We start from the raw sequence: 20,737 nt of genomic DNA, 5'->3' as shown, positions 1-20,737 counted from the left end.
CTTTGACTTCTCCCTAATAGAGCCTTTTGTGAGGTCAGTGAAGGGGGCCATTAGCAGGGAGGAACCACAGGAGGCCCAACCCAAAAGGAGAAAATATTTCCCGAACCTGATGAGAGAACCCGAAGCCTTCCCCTTCATTGATGAGTTGGAGGAACTTATCAGAGACGAGTGGCAGAGACCCGAGAAGAAAGCAAGTCTTAACAATCGGCTTGCCAAACTATATCCTCTAAAGGAGGCTAAAATTAAATCTCTCCTGTCCCCGCCAGTGGTGGATGCATCCCTCATGCGTGTGGCCAGACACGTTACGCTCCCTATCAAGGACGCTGTGTCATTCAAGGATGTCCTGGATAGGAAGATCGATACTGATCTCAAAAGAGCTTACTTAGCAGCAGGAGGCGTATGCAGGCCAGCAATGGTTCTTGCAGCTGTGGGTAAGGCTATTGCCAGTTGGTCAGCAAGCACAGAAAAGCTTGTATCCAAGGCGCTGATCAGGACCAGATAGTAAGGGCCCTGCAAGAACTAAGCCTTGCAGGGGATTTTGTGGCAGAGGCATCTGTGGATGCTATTAAGTCCGCATCCAGGGCTATATTGTCCTCGGTAATGGCCAGACGGGCTCTCTGGCTCAAACCCTGGGCAGCAGATCCTGCTTCCAAGTCCAATTGGTGCTGCATCCCGTATGATGGTGAGAACCTTTTCGGCGCAAAATTGGACTCTGCTATTTCTAAGGTCACTACCGGAAAATCAGGGCTTATCCCCTCGGATAGAAAGCCAAAGCTTCAGAGGCCTCCTCCCTTTAAGCGTAACCTCCCGGACAGGTACAGGGATGGCAAGTCCTACAGGCCTGGTAGGGAGTACAGAAGGAACTGGAAGGCCCCTCAAACGTCCTTCCTGACGTCCCAGAAGCCCAGGACCCCAGCATCTACTGACCAGAAGTCCTGTTGAAGGTGCGTCCGCCCAGCCAGCAGTGCTGGGGGCCAGACTCTCAAAGTTCACGCTGGTCTGGGGGAAAACAATAAGCGTTAACCACCGTTCGCGTCGGGCACAGATGGTCATTCAGGTGACTTCCCCCGGGGGACCATTTTTGCCCAACAAACCTCCCGTCATCCCGGCAAAAGAGGTTAGCCTTTACCCGATACGTTCAGGATCTGCTCCAAAATGAAGCAATTACCGAGGTGCCCCTATCCCAAAGAGGTTGGGGGTTCTATTCCCCTCTATTTCTAGTAAAAAAGAAATCAGGGGACCTACGTCCGGTCCTGGATCTAAACGTAAACCGCTCTATCCAGGTAGAAGCATTCAAAATGGAGAGCCTACAGTCTATCCTCCAGGCCATAAATCTGGGGGACTGGATGCTCTCCATAGATCTACAGGGCGCCTACCTCCATATCCCTATCCATTCAGAACTCCAAAAGTTCCTCAGTTTTTCACTAAACCACAGACACTTTCAGTTCTGAAGTATTCCGTTTGGAATTTCTGCGGCTCCCAGGACCTTTACAAAGGTCCTTCTTCCCGTTATCGCGCATCTGAGGGAGAGGGGGCTGCGAGTCCACCATTATCTGGACGATATTCTCCTCCTCTCAGACAGCCGGGAGTCGCTGTTACAGCATCAAAAGATCCTCGTCTCCACTCTGCAGATTGTCAAGAATTGGGAATTCTAAGGATATTGGGGCAGTTGCTGAGGCTGCTCCCTTGATATCCACACCCAAAAATGTTTGTTGAGGGGACTATTGCGGTACTAAATAAATCATAAAAGACTTTGTTATAAAAAAATTACAAGTAATTTAATAAGGACAAAAAAGAAAAAAAATGAAATCCATCAAAACTTTCATATTGCTAAAATCATATACACCACAATTTAATAAACTACCGACGGGTAAGCCCGTAAGGTTTCTATTGAAGAGGGGTACAGAAACGTTTCCTCTACCGGTTTCGCGGCAAACCGCTTCTTCAGGAGGATAGTCTACAGAGTAAATAAAAATATTTGCAAATAATCAAATAGCAGCGAATCATATGACATAACAGAAGAGTTACAGTAATTTAAATAGCGAGGGGATCAGCTCACCCACAAAGGAGGAAGCAGTAGATCACAGGACCCATCGGTTTCCTCCCACGGCAGATGCGGGGGGTTGTAAAGGACTCTTCAAATTTAAACAGATATATATGATATGAGAGTTAAAGTGAGATGAGACATTAACCTATACACACCTAAAGAGCGATATATAGGTGAAAAGGGATGGAAAATAGACTGTGTATAGGGGCTGTAAAAAGAGCCTATAAAAAGGAAGTGCTTAATTGTGCATCCTAAGGTGTCCACTCTGCAGAATCTGGGATGGCTCATAAACTGGGGGAAGAGCCAGACTCGGCCCACCCAGAGAATGATCTTCTTAGGAGCCCAGTTGAATACAGTGCAGCTGCCTCTGGAGAAGTCTTCCCTGTTGGTCCGGAAGGTGAAGAAGGCCATTCTAGCAAGATCCCTGTCGGCCAGAGTATGCCTCAGCCTTCTAGGCTTCTATCAGCGACAATTCCTATGGTCCGTTGGGCTCAGTGGCACACCAGACCTCTGCAGAACTCCTTCCTACATCAGTGGGATGGTTCATCCATGACCCAGACGATCCGGATCTCGGAGACAGTCAGGCGCTCATTGCGTTGTGGTCCCCACAACTTAAACAATTGCAAACACATAGTCATCCCTCCTCAGGAGGTAGTGACCACGGATTCCAGTCTAGAAGGTTTGGGAGCCCACTACCAGTCCCATGCAGCGCAGGGCCGTTGGCCTTTCGAAGTACGGGACTCGGTATCGAATGTGCTGGAGATGAGGGCGGCTCTACAGGCTTTCAGCTCCCTTTTAAGGGGGAAGCAGGTCCTCTTAAGGATGGACAACAAGGTTGCTGTTGCCTACATAAACAGACAGGGGGGGACCAGGAGTCCCTCCATGATGCAGGAAGTTCTCCCTGTGATTGAATGGGCACAGTTGAACCTGTCAGACCTGAGGGCGACTTACATCCACGGGTTCGAGAACATCTTAGCTGACACGCTCAGCAGGGAGTTCGCCTTCAACAAAGAGTGGGCCCTGAGCCCTCAGGCCTTCTCCCTCATCTGCCAGACCTGGGGTCAACCAGACATAGACCTTGCTGCGACTCCGGCAAACTCCAAATGCCGAAGGTTCCTGTCGAGGTTTCCCTTTCACTTAACGGAGGGGACAGACTGCCTCCAGCATCCCTGGAACTTCCATCTCGGGTATATCTGCCCTCTGACTCCCCTGATGCGAGATTTCTCTTAAGGCTCAAGAGATCAACGGCATTGGTGATAGCGGTGATTCCTTTTTGGCCCAGGAGGCCATGGTTCACCACCCTCCTACAACTGAGCACGGCAGACCCTCTTGCTCTTCCCTGTCAGCCGACTTGCTCTCCCAGGGCCAGCTACTACATCCAGATTCGGGGAAGCTGTACTTGATGGCTTGGGGGCTGAGAGGGCTAGGTATCTATGTCAGGGCTGCTCCCAGAAGGTAGCTGATACCCTGCTCCAGGCCAGAAAACCTACCACCAACTGCACCTACCGCAGGGTCTGGGAGAAGTTTGTTGTCTTCTCTCAGGACCTTGGCCGGGATCTGTCCTCCCTTTCGGCTCCTCTGATCCTAGAGTTCCTGCAATCAGGCTTAGACAAAGGTCTTAGCTCTGGTACTCTGAAAGTTCAGGTGTCAGCTCTATCCGCCCTGACAGGGGTTAAATGGGCTCACGATTCCCTTGTTATGCAATTTCAGAAGGCCTGTCTTAAACTAAGACCACCTAGGAAGCCTTCCTTTCCAACATGGGACCCATCAGTCATCTTAGAGGTACTATCCAAAGAACCCTGTTTTCCGCTGGAAAACATCTCCCTCTGGCACCTGACACTAAAAGTCACCTTTCCTGGTCGCAATCACATCAGCGAAGAGAGTTTCAGAGATGCAAGCATTACTGATTAAGGAGCCGTATCTGATCATTCATCCGGACAGGGTAGTTCTAAGGCCCTTGGATCACTTTATCCCAAAGGTGGCATCCTCTTTTCACTTCAACCAGGAAATCAACTTGCCAGCTCTTAACACAGACCAGGGTGACCCTCATCCTCTGGATGTAAGGTGCAAAATCATAAAATATCTTTCCCTGTCCAAATCCTTTAAAAGATCGGAGAACCTCTTCATCATTCCCTATGGCCTTAGGAGAGGTCAAGCAGCTTCGGCCTGAACCATTGCCTCCTGGTTGGTGAAGGCCTACTTGCTGAGTGAGTCGCAAATTCCTGAAGACCTTAGGGCTCATTCCACCAGAGCAGTGGCCACCTCCTGGGCAGCGTATTGTAGGGTCTCAGTGGAAACCATCTGCAGAGCGGCCACTTGGTCCTCCAGGAACACCTTTATCTCTCACTACAAGGTGGACTCAGCTCAGCTATCAACAGTAGAATTGGGAAAGTCCATTATTCAAGCCAACTCTTCTATTCTTTGCTAATAAACGTTTACCTTTGCATCTCCCACCCAGTCTGCGAGTTAATCCCCAGAGTGTATGCTGCCATGATGAGACAGGAAAATGGAAAATTGTATACTTACCTTTCCGTAATTTTCCTTTCCTGTCGCATCTTCATGGCAGCATACAATATCCCACCCACAAAGGTGATTCATATATACAGAGAATACCGGGGCGGGGGGCGTATCTTCATCTTATAGCTATGTGGTCCTATCAGGTTGTGGGGGCGGAGTCACCCCCCAGAGTGTATGCTGCCATGAAGATGCGACAGGAAAGGAAAATTACGGAAAGGTAAGTATACAATTTTCCATTTTCCAACTTCTTATCTGTTGGATCTTTACGCATAAGCACTTTGTCCCCTGGGCAAGTTAAACTGCTGGAACTTTCCATCTTTTAGTGAATTTTTCTTCCATAGGATAGAGAATGGAGAGTATCTTTGGAGGGGCAAAATGCTTATCCGTATGATCCCATTCGGTATAAATAAGTTTTTTAGTAATGCGTGGACGGCAAATGCATGCAATGGCTGTAAAGGCTTCAAGGAACACAAGGAGGAGACTGGACCTTCAGTTAACTCTGTTAGGGGTAGCATGAAAACCATCTTTGTAAAGCTCTGTACTTCAGATTGTGAAGTAGGAACTTCAAGTTTTGTTTCCTCTGCAGAGGAATAACCGCCATGTCTTTCCTCCAGATCATCTGAGGGCAATACCACATCCTGTCCAAAAAATTATTTTGGACCCTCCACTGACTGTAAAGAGTCTAAGGTGGGGGAGGAGGATCTAGGACGCTTCCTATATACTTGGATGGAGGATGCGATTAAAGCCGCTAATCTTCCTTCTAAGCCTTGCAAGGCAGAGGAAAATTCGTCTTCAGTATACAGGGGCTGAAGTGTGTGAAGCAGTTGCACCACCACTAGCTTACCTTGACTCACCCTGGCTTGCCATGTCTGATCTCTCCGAAGAGGAAGACAGTATGGAGGCATAACTGGGATTCCCAGCGCCTGGGGGTGACACCTTAGGTACCTTTACGGTAGGACAGGAAGACATAGCGCAGGGCACAAAGCAGAGGTACACACAAAATATTTGGTTGACAACAATTCTAGCAAAGACAATGTTGCCAAAATAAGAGTTCTTTTGCTGCTAAGTAACAATAGTTTTTCCTGTCTGGAAATGCCAGTTTACACCCTTACGTTCCCAGCGCTCTGGTGTCTTTTAGTGACAGACTGCCTCTCTTCAGTTTAAAAAAATCTTTCTGAAATGAGTGTCCGTGATATAAAGCTTCAGGTGGAACCCGATTGGCATCCTCAGTGCTTCCCCCTCAGCTATGCGGTGAGTGTTATGTGTGTGGACATTACATCCATACACAGCGCCACGTGACCTTGCGGGCATGCCCCTCTGCATCCTCAGGCCCTGCTAGGGACCCAAATGGACATCACAAAGTAAGGCGAGTATCTAACTTGTGGACGTACTATACACCTGGGGAAGAGGGGAGGGGTTCTGTCAGCAGATTTAGAGTCTTTAAAACCACAGAGGCACAGGGAATTTCCCGAATGTTACAAGGTGGAAGTTCTGGGTTGCAATTAAACCATGCAGCTAAAGCATCTGCGTCAAACATTCAGCCATCAACCATATAGAAGTTTCTACACATCTTTGTATTAGCAACTGCTGTATTTTTACCAAATCCCACAAGATTAAAAGCGGGAGTCTGCCGTTTTTTTTTTTGTTTTTTTTTAAAGCCAGCAGCTACAAATACTGCAGCTGCTGATTTTTTTAAATAATGACACTTACCCACCCAGCGCGCCCGCGATGTCTGCACCCAAAGCCGATCTCTCGATTGTCTCTCGGGTGCTGCCGCCGCCATCTTGGGTATGGGAATCAGAAAGTGGAGCCCTGCGGCTTCATTTCCCGGTTCCCTACTGGGCATGCGCGAGTCGCGCTGCGCAATAAGGATGGTCCCCGCTGTCTCTGGAATCTGTGTGTTTCCCAGCAGGCAGCGGGGGACCTTCGGAAATTTGCCAATTGTGGCGCCGGAGGGGGGGGGGGGGGGGGGGGGGGAATCCAATGAGCGGAAGCTTAAAGTAAGAACCCCCTCTACCATTGGGACCACACATATTTTGAGACAGAATGAATATAAATACTGTGCTTTCTAAATTGTAGCAGCCAGCACAGAAGGTGTAATGGATATAGGATGTGTGTAAAAATAAGTGCAGTGCTAAGATATCAAATTTAGAAATTAAAAAGTCGCTGAAGGGGGGCGTGACCGGAAGTCGACCCGGATGGCAGCCTAAGTCTCCTGCTCTCCCACCAGCCTCAGCTACACCGCACCAACGGGGAGAATCCAGCCCCATCCGATGGGGAAATCTAGGGCTACACGGTCCTCCAGCTCCAGGGGACCTCCCGCAGCGTCGTTGGGCACTGCCACGGACCTCCGCTCCTTCTTCTCCACGACGGAGCTCCCGACCGACGGACCTCCCAAAATGGCGCCGGCGGCCGCAGCCGCGCGGGCTCCTTCTCCGGCCCGCAGGGCCCATCCGCACATCCAGCACGGACCGAGGGATCGAGGACCACCGCGGATGACATCCCCGGGCCCGGAGGCCTCCGGTGCGGTGAGTCGAACCCCGGTCCCGCCCGCCTCCGAGGCCGCCCAGCTAGGCCTGCGGCCTACCACGCCGCCGCCAGGGCACAAGACCAGGCCCTCCCTGGGACCCTCTCTATCCCCATGCTGCACGGCACCGCAGTCCCCCCATCGCACGCCCGCGGCTTTAGACGCCGGCGAGGAGTTCCTGTGCGGGACTGGACAGATCAGGGAGGGGGGTGGACTAGGCCTGGGGCCCTCTGGCAGTAGGTCCCCCCCACCTCCGGACACTCAGTGCTCATTGGCTTTGCCCAGGCTGCTCCGGACGCCCCAGGACTCCAGTGCTGGGTCCGAGGGGTCCCCCCTCTCTTTTGCAGCTGAGGACTTTCCTGCCCTCCCCCCCCCCTGAGGAGCCCCTGCTCTGGGCGTACCGGGGGCCCGGGGGAATGGACGGACCCCTGCTGAACCCTGACTCTGGGTCGCCCCCACCTAAGTCTCAGAGGCTGGGCACCTCGGGGCACCCCTCCCCCCCACGCGGTTGCGGGGAACGACCAGGGATGACGGCATATCCGGGGGGACCCGCAGCCCTTCCACCCCAGGATACCAGGGGACGACACCAGCCACCTCCCTTGGCCCGTGCTTCAGAGTGGCCGGGGGTCTGGGATTCTCTCCCTGAGCATGCCCCCTCCTCACGTACTGCGGGCCCCGTGGACCCTAGGCCACTGTCGCCACGTCATCACACAGACCGGGACGACCCGGGAGACATGACCACAACACCACCGTACCCTCAGTGGCAATTATACTTACAAGCGATCCCTACCAAAGAGGATTTTAAACAATTGATTGAAGATGTCAAATCCACGTGTCGGGCGGAAATACAAACGCTCCATTCGGGCCTTAAGCACCTTGCGGACAGGGTGGAGATGGCTGAAGAGGAGATACAAGAAACCAAAATTGCAGTCCACAAAACCCAAACGCAAGGGGCTGAACACCATCTGCTCCTGAGAGATATGCAGCGCCATGTGGAGGACTTAGACAACAGGGGGCGCCGGCACAACATCAGAGTGCGTGGGGTTCCGGAGTCGGAGGGCCCAGAGGACGCTCAGATTATCTTGCAGGAACTATTCAACACTCTCCTCGGAGAACCCCCCACTAAATTTATTGAGATGGATAGAGCTCATAGGGCCCTACGCCCCAAAAATGCTACTTCTGGCCCCAGGGACTTTATTTGCAGAGTCAACTCGTTCCACCTCAAGGAGGATATCCTGCGACAAGCCCGTTTAGCCCGTGAGGTGTCTTTCCGGAACCACCCAGTGCAACTCTTTCCGGACCTCTCCTGGATTACGCTGCAAAAACGTAGACTTCTCCAACCCTTGCTCCGTACCCTGCAAGACGCCCAGATCCAGTACCGCTGGGGTTTCCCATTTAGCCTCACTGCCAAACATCAGGGTAAATCGGCATCTCTGAGGTACCCTGAAGATCTGCCGACTTTTTGTGAGGATCTGGGCATCCGCCCACCCCGGCTTCCCGATTGGGACCTCATCGCTACTCAACCCACCCCTCCGACGCTGTGGCAAAAAGTTCCCCCACGCCAACGACCCAGAAACCGGGAAACGCAAAACAAACCTAAGAGACAAGGCCCTGGCTGAGGATCCCGGCCCTTCATCCCCCTTTTTTTTTCTTTTCCAAGTGACTCTTAACTTTTCTCATCACTGCCTGGTTGGCCCTCCGCGACCTGTTGCTGGTGGAGATGAGGATTTGCAGCGTCCCTGACCGCTTAGCGGCACAGTGCTCAGACGTTGTTTTGCCCTGGTTCTAGTTGCACTCATTACCCTTTCCCCTTTGGTGCCTTTTCAACAATCTACCGCACTTAGGCTGCTGGTTGGGAGATTCGGGAGAGTGGGTTCCCCCTTGCTCTCACGACCCTCCCTCTAACCCTTTTTTTTTGGGTTATTTTTCCTTTTTCGTTACTTTATTCATCTTATTTATACTTTGGTGATTTTGCTCCTGCTCAAGTTTTTACACATATTACGCTCCTCTATTCCTCCTTAGGACCTGAATGAGGAGACCTGGACTCCTATGCGGCCGCCAGGCCCAGGCCTCGTGCGCTGGGTCTGGTGGCCCCCTGGGAATCCGTGTAGTCCCGGATGACTTTTTTACCCGGGGCCGTATATTGCCCTATGTTTGGTCCGGTTATGGGCCCATGTTTTCATTGCAATGCCTTTTTTGTTGTGCTAATGTTTTTCTCCCTTCTCTCACTTTATACCTCCCCCTCTCTTCTCTCCTCTGTCTTCCTTCCGCTGCCTGCAGGGATCGGACACGTAGTGGCGGGGCCCTACGACCGGACAGCGTCTGCTCCTGGCTCCTGGCGGTCCATCTTGGACGTGGTGGTCGGGTAAGATTTATTAAACACAGACCGCTCCCCTACCCCCCCCCACCCCCCCCGGACTTGACTGATGGCTAAGATTCTATCTATGAATGTTCACGGCTTAAATTCAAACAGGAAACGGCATCTGGCACTAAGGGAGTTTAAACAGTCGGGAGCGGATATTATCCTGGTTCAGGAAACGCACTTTGACAGGGGGGGATCTTTTGCCTTCGCCTCCAGGAGCTATCCGCTTGTGTATCTATCCTCGGGGTCCCACAAGAGAGCGGGGGTGGCTGTCCTGATCCGACAAGGAGCACCCTTTACCTATGTTGATCACTACAGCGATCCCCGGGGGGGCTTCCTGATACTTAAGGGTACGTGGCAGTCACGGCCGATCACCCTGTGTACGCTATACGCCCCTAATGTCCATCAGCATAGCTTCCTCTCCAGGGTTTTTGCACGGCTATTTAAGGAAGACCACGGTTATTTAGTGGTGGGAGGAGACTTTAATCTGGCTCACTCGGCCACGGCTGATCGTCAGACAGCGCCCACCCGCGTGCCCTCGCCTAGAGCCCTCCGAGATTCGAGGCTTTTTCGGCAACTCACTCGCCGCTATGCACTGTTTGACGCTTGGCGAGCTCTCCGGCCCGGGGATTGGCAGTACACATACTACTCAGCCCCTCACCACATGCACTCTCGGATTGACTATTTTTTCACTAATAATGCTACACTGAGAGCGACGCGTGCCGCATCTATCCTGCCGATCTCCTGGTCGGACCATGCCCCGATCTTACTCACCCTAGATTTAGGCCCCCCGATAACTCGGCCATATAATTGGAAGCTGAACACTTTCCTTCTTCAGCACCTTCCCTCCCAATCGGAATTAGCCTTGACCCTGCGTCACTATTTTGCTGAGAATTTGACCCCAGACGTCCCCCTCTCCACCGTGTGGGAAGCCCACAAGGCGGTGATGCGGGGTAGATGCATTGCGCTTTCCTCGGCCTTGAAGCGAGACGTCGCGGCCACCAAGCTTAACACCGAGAAGGAACTTAGACAGTTAGAGCAGAAACTGCAGGCCTCACCGACGGTACCACTCCTTAGGAAAATTGTTAATTTGCGAATGGCGCTGGCGGACCTGGCGCTTCGCCGTGTTGAGAAAGCCCTTCTGAGGATCAAACAGACATACTATGACAGGGGCAATAAAGCACACTCCCTCCTAGCGCGGAAGCTCAAAGACAAAACCCTTCTCTCTGCCCCACACCAGATAAAAACTAGATCTAATGCGGTTGTCTCCCACCCCAAAGACATAGTTGATACGTTTGCGGGCTTTTACGCGGAGCTCTATAATAGTCCTGACATCCCTAGCAACCCTGTGTCGCTGGAGGTCTCACAGCGTATACAGCAGTACTTGTCCGACAGCGCCATTCCCAAAATTAGAGATTCGGACTTGCTCATTTTGAACATGCCCGTCACGGAAGACGAAGTGGGAGAGACCATTAAATCCCTCCCCGCACATAAGTCCCCAGGCCCAGACGGGCTGCCCTACGAATATTACAAAGCATTTTCCCCCCTCTTAACTCCGCATATGAGCAGACTCTTTAATGCTTTTCTACAGAAAACACCCGTCCCCTCAGATATGCAACGTTCCTTCCTTACCTTAATCCCCAAGCCAGATAAGGACCCCATCCACTGTGCGAATTATAGACCCATTGCGCTGCTGAACGCGGACCTAAAAATTTTTACTAAATTGCTATCCCTGCGCCTTAACAAGGTCCTACCCTCTTTGATCCATAAGGACCAGGTGGGCTTTGTCCCCCTCCGACAAGCGGGGGATAACACCCGGAAGGTGATAGACCTGGTCGAGGTGGCGAACAGGGAGGGAGTGCCGTCCCTGCTCCTGAGCTTGGATGCAGAAAAAGCATTTGATAGACTGGGTTGGCCCTTCCTCTTCGCCACCCTGACCCACATAGGGATGGAGGGACCTTTTCTGCGAGCCATACAACATCTTTACTCCGACCCGTCTTCTCAAGTGAAGACTCCCTTTGCCACCTCTTCCCCCTTTTCCATCTCCAACGGCACGCGTCAGGGATGCCCGCTGTCACCCCTACTATTTGCCCTCTGTATTGAACCCCTGGCGGCGTCTATCAGGCGGAACCAGGCTATAAGAGGGGTTCCGGTGCGAGGCCAGGAGTTTAAGATCTCGCTATTTGCGGACGACGTAATTCTCACTCTTACCCAACCCAGGATATCCCTGCCCAACCTGCATATGGAGTTGGATCGTTACAGTGCGCTATCGGGTTACAAACTTAATGCGTCGAAATCCGAAGCCCTTCCGATTAACATTCCACCGTTGGAGGTGGAACACCTACGATCCAACTTTCCCTACCATTGGAGGTCCACCTCCCTTCGATACCTGGGGGTAAACATCACCCCAACCTATACCTCCCTTTATCAGGCAAACTACCCATCCCTCTATGGAGATATTAGGCGTCTCTTGCTACAGTGGCGGAAACACCAGATATCTCTGCTTGGTAGAATAGCCTCTGTGAAGATGGCTATCCTCCCGAAACTCCTCTATCTTTTTCAGACCCTCCCCATTCCAGTCCCCTCCTCGCACCTGAAAAAATTGCAAAGGGACCTACTTCGATTTGTATGGAATCATAAAAGGCACAGGATACCTCGTTCGGTCATGACCGCCTCCAAATCGGATGGGGGGTTAGCGTTCCCGGACCTAGTCAGATATTATCAGGCTGCCCAACTCCGCGCGGTCGCTTCTTGGACTACCCAGAGGCCTCACAATCGCTGGTCGGAAATTGAATCCCGGTGGTTGGCCCCTACACACCCTAATAGTATGCTCTGGAGTGCGGCGGCAGTGATTCCTCAGTCCCAATTGTTGGGCCCTATGTCCCACCTGCAGAACCTATGGCGTAGGTCTTCCAAGGCATTTGCCCTGACCTCAGCTAAATCGCTCCTGACCTCTTTTATATCCAACCCTCGAGTGCCAGATAGCCTATCTCGCCAGATGCAACACCCCTGGTCCTCCCGGAACCTTTTCCAGCTGAGATCTCTGGTGGATCCCAGATCTCGGAGACTACTGACTTACACTGAACTCCAATCCCGGTTTGACCTCCCCCGGCAGAGCTTCTATAGTTACTTACAAATCCGTCACTTTGCCCAGACCATCTCCTCAGACCTCCGTTTCTCCCCGCCTACCATGTTTGAAATAGTAGTCTCATCAGGTACGGCACAGAAGGGGATGATATCGGATATTTATAAAATAATTAACGCCTTTCCTATGGGTCTTAACGGCAAACATGCATATATGCTTAAATGGGAGGAGGCTCTGGGTGAAGTGTTCACGGAGGAGCAATGGCGGGTGATTTGGTCACAGGCATCCAAGAGCTCCATGTGTACGCTCTACCGGGAGAATGCATACAAAATACTGTTCTTCTGGTACATGACCCCGGATGTCCTGCACGCTATTTACCCTTCTACAACAGACCGGTGCTGGCGCTGTGTGGGGCATAAGGGCACCCTCTTGCATATATACTGGCAATGCCCTCGTATAGTCCCTTTCTGGACGGAAGTCCGTACGCTCTTGGCCGGTATCCTGGACCAACCCCTGGACTTACACCCAAAGCACTTTCTACTGGGAGTCCCTTTCCCCAAATTGTCCAAATCCCTACAGAAATTATCCCGCCATATCTTGACCGCAGCGAGGTGTCTGGTTGCTCTCCACTGGAAAAAAACACACCCCCCTACCCCGGACGCATTATACGCCCGCATTAGAGATGTGGAGCTTATGGAGAGGATGACCGCCAGGATACAGGACCGGCTGGAAGCGCATGACGTAGTCTGGAACCCCTGGGATCTTAAGGACGATCGACCCTGACAGGCAAGCGGAAGTTTTCGGATGACTACCCACCCCTACCCCCTCCCTTTCCTCTCTACCTTTCTTTCTATCCTTAGGTATCCCTTTCCTCTCTCTTTTTTTTCTATCTTTTCTCTTTTTCCCTTCTTCCTTTCTCTTACGCCTATCATTCTTCCAGACCCCCCCCCCCCCTGAGGGGGGGTGTTTGTTTGGGTTAAAGTGTATTATAAGTGTCTTACATTATTCGTTGCCACACGTATCCTCGGATTGCAACTCTGGATTGGTGGTTAAGTCTTGAGGATAGGTCTATTACTGGTTGGACTGTATCCCTGTTCTACATGTGTTGCAGAACATGCTGTCTGTGAATAGCTCTACCTGGCCTGGCTTGTACCTGCTCCAGGTGGCTGTATTACGTAGGCCAATATGCTTTTATGGTATGTTCTCCCCTGTAATTTTTCTGATCCCTTTCTTTCGCTCCCCCAATGCTGAACTGAAGTGTTTGACGTGTAATGTTTCACTTTAAACTAATAAAAAAGTTATTTGAAAAAAAAAAGTCGCTGAAGACGTCCTATGAAGAAACGTGTACGACGTAGCCACGCACACCACGTCACTTCCGGTCTGGCAAGCTGAGTGGAATGCAGCTTGGAACGCACGCCATCTCCTAGCCCGTTCCTTCGCTCATTCCCCGGCTTGTTCCTTGCAAATAGACCCTGAAAGAAAAGTACTAACCCCCGGAGCGCCAACGGTGGGTGACCCTCCCCAGGATGTCACTTTTGGGATCTTTCACTGTGACCCCTGCGGATGGGTAAGCCATACTGATGACCCCCGTTGTATGCATTTGTTTATCCTGAGGGGTTTGTGCAGTTTCTATTTTTACTTTATTTTTATTTGTGCATTATTTCTTAATTAATCTCTGTGATGTAATCTCAGCCCGGGACTGAAAGTGAGATATACATCTGCATATGTATCACCCTTCTTGTGGGTTTATGTTTCTGTAAAATGTGAAAGTTTTTTTTTTAAATTTCTATAATTTTTTTTTCCGGATTCTGGTCTGCAAATTAATAAAGCCTATTTTTGAACTCAAGTTTCTGTGACCTTGAGTTACTACACTATGAGACCTTTTTATTTCCCTGAGGATATACTGACCTATAACCATCAGCCTATTGGAACCTTTTGCGCATCAGAAGAAGACGACAAAGGGTGGAAGTTTCTTTCTGGACGTGTCTCTCTGGGCTGACCAACTCCTTCACCATGAGATCGACACGCTTGTTTGCCCCTTGTGGGCATAGGGATCAGTGAGTGGGGACCTGAGGGGGTGAGCACGGAAGTCAACTGAATTATCTGTTTGAGCACCAGTCACTTTAAAGTTTCCCCCGTTTGAAGACTTAGAGTATATATTACTACCTCTTGTTAACTACTTCAAGTGGACTTGATTTTCTTAAGGACGTTTATGATAACTACAGCATATGTAGTGGTATTTTTGTATTTTTTGAGATTGTTGTGTACTTTGAGATTATTGTTGCTTTGCACTTTTTTTGCACATTTATTGTATTTTTGCACTTCTTGCATCTTTTGCACCTGTGACCTTCTACGTATTTATTATTCTTTTATTCAGTAATTTTTTATTTATATATATTTTTTTGGCCTTGCATATGTATATTTGTTTATATTGTGCATATGCTAACACTGGTGAGATATTTTTTGGTATAGCACATACCCTAACCGTAACCTTTTTTTTTTTGGTTCCATCTGAGGGACATATACATATATAATATAATAATATATAATATTGGGGTAATACTGATAAGTGTTATTCTCTGGCAGATACTTATTTTCAGTCTATATTTATAAGTTTTCCCGCATTTTTCCTGCCTATTTCCTTTCGTTCACTTCTACTATTAGTGGTGATTAGGGTTATTTCTGATCCCCTTACTATAATTATGAGATAATATTAATTTAGAGCCTTTCCAGTCTTCTAGGATAGACTTACTTAGAATAGTATTTATTACAGGTAGCGCCTGGGTCCCTCAATATATAACTTTATAGCAAGATATCAAATTTAACTACTTCTTGACCGCCGGCAGTCACATGACGGCCAGGCGGCACACCTATTGTGGTGGGAGGGCGTCATATGACGGCCTCCCGTTTAAACAGGGAATGCGCGCGATCGTGCGCACGCATCCCTGTTTCTTCGGTGGCAGCATGTCACGGAGACACTGTTTGCCACCGAAGGGGGGTGAACAGCCATTGGTTATGGCCGTTTACCACGTGACTTCATCACGGCCGATCACAGATGGTCACACCCCCCACTGTGCATGCGCACGATCGCGAGCGCACTGCGTGTGCATGTCGGTAGTGGGGTGTTCCCCGGGAACACGGCTCATCACCAACGCTGGTAAACAGCCATTGGCCGGCTGCTAACCCACGTGATCGGCTGTGATCTGTCACAGCCGATCACTAAAATGTAAACAAACCGCGGTAACGAGATGTTACCGGGATCTCCTCCTCACACACCGATCGTGTGTGAGGAGGAGATTGCGGTAACATCTCGTTACCGCCCACAGTGTACACCAATCACACCGATCCCCCCCCCCCATAAAGAGGACCCGTCACCACCCCTCATAGTACCTGTTAGTCACAGTCCATCAGAGTACCCGAGTACCAGTCACGGCACATCAGAGTACCCGAGTACCTGTCACGGCACATTAGAGTATCCGAGTACCTGTCACGGCACATCAGAGTACCCGAGTACCTGTCACGGCACATTAGAGTATCCGAGTACCTGTCACGGCACATCAGAGTATCCGAGTACCTGTCACGGCACATCAGAGCACCCGAGTACCTGTCACGGTCCATCAGAGTAACCGAGTACCTGTCACGGTCCAGAGTACCCGAGTACCTGTCACGGTCCAGAGTACCCGAGTACCTGTCACGGTCCATCAGGGTACCCAAGTTCCTGTCACGGTCCATCAGGGTACCCGAGTACCTGTCACGGTCCATCAGGGTACCCGAGTACCTGTCACGGTCCATCAGGGTACCCGAGTACCTGTCACAGTCCATCAGGGTACCCGAGTACCTGTCACGGTCCATCAGGGTACCCGAGTACCTGCCACGGTCCATCAGGGTACCCGAGTACCTGCTATGGTCCATCAGGGTACCCAAGTACCTGTCACAGCCCATCAAAGTACCCGAGTACCTGTCACAGCCCATCAAAGTACCCGAGTACCTGTCACAGTCCATCAAAGTAACCGAGTACCTGTCACAGCCCATCAAAGTAACCGAGTACCTGTCACAGTTCATCCGAGTACCCGGGTACCTGTCACAGTCCATCTGAGTACCCGAGTACCTGTCCCAGTTCATCTGAGTACCTGTCACAGTTCATCTTAATACCCAAGTAGCTGTCACAATCCAAATGAGTACCTGAGTACCTGTCACCAGGCCATCAGAGTACCCGAGTACCTGTCACCAAGCTCTCAGAGTAACAGAGTACCTGTCACCAGGCCATCAGAGTACCTGTCATCAGAGTACCTATCTCCAGCCCATCAGAGTACCCGAGTACCTATTTGCAGCCCATGTCTCATAGAATATACGTTGGGGTGTTTGAAATTACCCACAATGACCCCATTTTGGAAAGCACTGTCCTAGTGGTCCAGGACCTTCAAAAGTGTGAGGGGTAGGAATGAAATGAGATGTGTCATTTATGCTCCTAGAACGCCTGAACGTACTACTTTAATGTTCGGCCTGTCTATGTGACCAGGCTGTGTAAAAGTTCTACACATTTGCCCCATATTGGCTACATGCAATGCTCTTGTGATTGTCTGGAGTCTCCATCGCTGCTGTGAATCTGGATCCTTAAGACTGACCTAATGAAGCCTGTTTGACTCACCAGGTGTATACTTGTGTGTGTCCACGCTTTCTGGTAAGTGGCCATTGCTTATGGTGGTGGATTCCTCTGGTCACTTCATTGCTTGGACACTTATTCACATATCTATTTTTACTTTTAAATAACCACTCATCACCCTTGGATGTCACTACCTGGATTTTTGTTTCACTGAGAAATCACTTCAACATTTTTGCTTTATTGTGGACTTTTTTTGAACTAATATGTTATATGACACAGTATACGATTTTTAGTTACATGCCACAGTATATGACTTTCAGGTATTATATATGCTATTGTTTTACTTTATCACGTTATGGATGGAGGAGTGCACCTCACCAGGAAGAAGGAAGGAAAGAAAGGGGCCACATAGCATAATTCCGTTTGGAATGTTTAATAAAAGTGGAACATAAGAATTGCACTTACATGCTCCCAATGTAAAAACAAGCACTGTATGGAACAATGTTAGTGCTACTGAGAGGATCAGCATGTGTTCCCAAATACGATTTGGGAATTATACGATTTATAGGTAAATGCCAGAGTATATGATTTTCAATTATATATGCTATTGGTTTACTTCATCGCGTTTTATTTACATTTGATATCTTAGCGCCGCACTTATTTTTTACACATATCATATTTTGAGACAGAGCTGCACTAAGACATCGTACATAGGTAGTGTAAGTTACTCTCTATAGAGGAGACATTTTTAAGGCATATAAGGTATATTGAAGGAAAAAGCATAGCTTCTTCCCTTACCTTGTCCTAGCTGCAGGATACTGCTGATTTAACAGACAGATCCAACTTTTACCCATCACGGCAGGCAGCATAGTTTAAACCTTCATAGACTGGGGCCCTTTTAATAGGGGTTCCACTCCTTTGGGCCTTGTACAGCACCCCTCAGGACAACTTTAGGTAATGTAGCATGACCAAAAAGAGTCCTGGTTCCTAGGATCCAGCTATCAGAGAGAAGCTTACAGGCAAAACCTCGTTCTTGAATCAAGATCCAGGTACCATCCTATGGCCTCAGTGGCGAGGATGGATCCGGTTGTGGAGGTTCATTTAAATCCAGCATGGATCCCTCCCTGGACCTCCTCAGAGCACATCTTCACTCATGACCAACACCTTAGACACGGGTGAAAACACTGCGTGCGCCTGGAAGGAGGGGTTATATAGGGGAGTCAACTTCCTGTATTGGTTATACCAGTGTCAACACCTAAAGGTAGGCCCATAACCCACTAAGTAAATACTTGAGGCTCTGTGTCCTATGATGTACGCTAAAGAAAAAACAATGGAACCACAGGCCCAAGAAGGGAACATAATCCTTACTCCTGAAACACTAGGCAGAAATAAATGACTTTAATATAGCTGACAGTTTATACCAGCTAGGATTGCCCATATGCAATGTTGTGTGCTTTTTTTTTTCCTAGCGTCCTTCTACTGTAGGTAGCACTATAAACCCTATGGTCAAGAATAAAAAGAGCTGTGTCTGTCAAACATTGAGAAAATCAGAAATTTGAAAACTTCTACTGATCTGAAAAAAAAAACAAGCACTCAAACCTGTGCTCAAGTTTCTATTGTTTAATGGGGAATTTTGTTTTTTTATTAATCAATACGTCACAAATTGGGAGATTCAAAATTGCATCCACCTGAAAAATATATAAGTTTGCATATTCTGAAGTCAATTCTGATCTACTAATATTTAAACAAACAAAACTTACCTCTACAAGTTGTTCAGATATTATGCTTTTAATCTTTCCACGTCTCCATTTTTTCTCACTTGACATCTGTACAGCAACATACATGTCAACCTGCCAGTTAGTGCTTTCTGGTTTTGAGTTCTCATACATCCTAAACATGGATGATTCCAAGCTACAATTGAACAGTAAAAGATTATTAGAATGGCCCTAAGAACATGTAATATAGGATAACCAGTAACTGGATAGACTTTACACGTCTCAGCTTTTCTGTAACTCAAAAAAAAAAGTTGGGATGCTGTGTAAATAAATAAATACAGAATGTAAAAATATCTCAAAACACAAAATGTATTCACAAGCGAAAACAGAAAACGTATCAAATGTTTAAACTGAGAAAATGTACAACTTCCAAGAAAAAAAAAAAAAGTGATTGAGATCTCAAAAGAAAGTTGGGCAGTGGAAAAATAAAAATTTAAAAAAGGAAAAGTGGTACTAAACAAGGAAGAGCTAGAAGAACATCTTACAACTAATTTGATTAATTAGTAACCTGTCATTAACATGAGTATTAGAAAGAGCCATCTTGGGCTGCAATCACACCTAGACGTTTTGTATCTCGGGCAGAATCGCCTAGATTCTGCCCATGAGTGCAAAACCTTCTGGAAAAATAAACTGCACAATGCAAATTCCAGATGCCATTCGTGTTTTCCTTTTATTATGCCATTCAGTTTAACCACCTAAATACTGGGCACTTTCACCCTCTTCCTGCACTGGCCATGTTTTTAGCTTTTAGCCCTGTCGCACTTTGAATGACAATTGCAGTCATGCAACACTACCCAAATTAACTGTCATCTTTTTCTTCACACAAATAGAGCTTTCTTATGGTGGTATTTAACTGCTTGCCGCCCGGCAGCCGTCATATGACAGCCAGGCAGCGTGGCTCTCGTTCTGGAAGGGCGTCATATAACGGCTTGCCATTTAAACAGAGAATGCGCGCGCATCCCTGTTCCTTTGGTGGCATTGTGTCACGGAAACATTGCTCGCCACCGAGGGGGGTGAACAGCCATTGAGCATGGCTGTTTACCATGTGAACAGCCGTGATGAAGTTCTCCTCCTCACACACAGATCGTGTGTGAGGAGGAAATTGCGGTAAATTCTCGTTACCACCTACAGTGTACACCAACACACGCTGATTGCTGCCCCCACGATATAAAGAGGACCCGTCGCCATACATCAAACTATCTGTCACAGTTCAGAGTACCCGAGTACCTGTCACAACAATCCATCAGAGTACCCGAGCATCTGTTACAGTCCATATGAGTACCGAGTACCTGTTACCGCCCTTCATAGTACCAAATACCTGTTGCCAGCCCATTAGAGTACCTGTGTACCTAACTGTAGCGTATTAGAGTGCCCGAGTACCTGTCACCAGGCCATCAGAGTACCCGAGTACCCGTCACCAGGCCATCAGAATACCCAAGTACTTGTCAACAGCCCATCAGAGTACCTATCACCAGCCCATCAGAGTACCTGAGTAACTGTTACCAGCCCATCAGAGTAACCAAGTACCCATTCACCAGCCTATCAGAGTACCCGAGTACCTGTCTACAGCACATCAAGTTACCCCAGTACCTATCTGCAGCAAATGCCTCAAAGAATATATGTTGGGGTGTTTGCTTTCCAAAATGGGGTCATTTTTTATGTAATTCCACTGGGCTGGTATTCAAGGAACTTCAAAAGTGTGATACGTAGGAATGAAATGATGTGTAATTTATGCTCCTAGAATGCTTGAAGGTACTACTTCAATGTGTGTCCTCTGTATGTGGCCAGGCTGTGTAAAAGACTCACATGTAGTATCGCCAT

General features: G+C 49.0%; 1 protein-coding gene across 3 annotated transcripts in view; it reads right to left on the bottom strand.

Moving 5' to 3' along the window:
• The window catches only part of RNF17 (ring finger protein 17), an 881,806-nt gene that overhangs the window by 387,876 nt on the left and 473,193 nt on the right, over positions 1-20,737 (bottom strand). For all 3 annotated transcript variants that reach the window (XM_077483977.1, XM_077483979.1, XM_077483978.1), the window contains exon 23: positions 18,902-19,052. In XM_077483977.1, coding sequence (XP_077340103.1) covers positions 18,902-19,052 — 151 coding nt within the window. The remainder of the gene's footprint in view (positions 1-18,901; positions 19,053-20,737) is intronic.

This window comes from Lithobates pipiens, unplaced genomic scaffold, assembly GCF_037356315.1.
Source record: "Lithobates pipiens isolate NorthernLeopardFrog02 unplaced genomic scaffold, aLitPip1_a1.2 Scaffold_16, whole genome shotgun sequence".
NCBI classification, from domain to species: Eukaryota; Metazoa; Chordata; class Amphibia; order Anura; family Ranidae; genus Lithobates; species Lithobates pipiens.
Note: the sequence above shows the minus strand (reverse complement) of the source record. Positions and strands in the feature narration are given on the sequence as shown.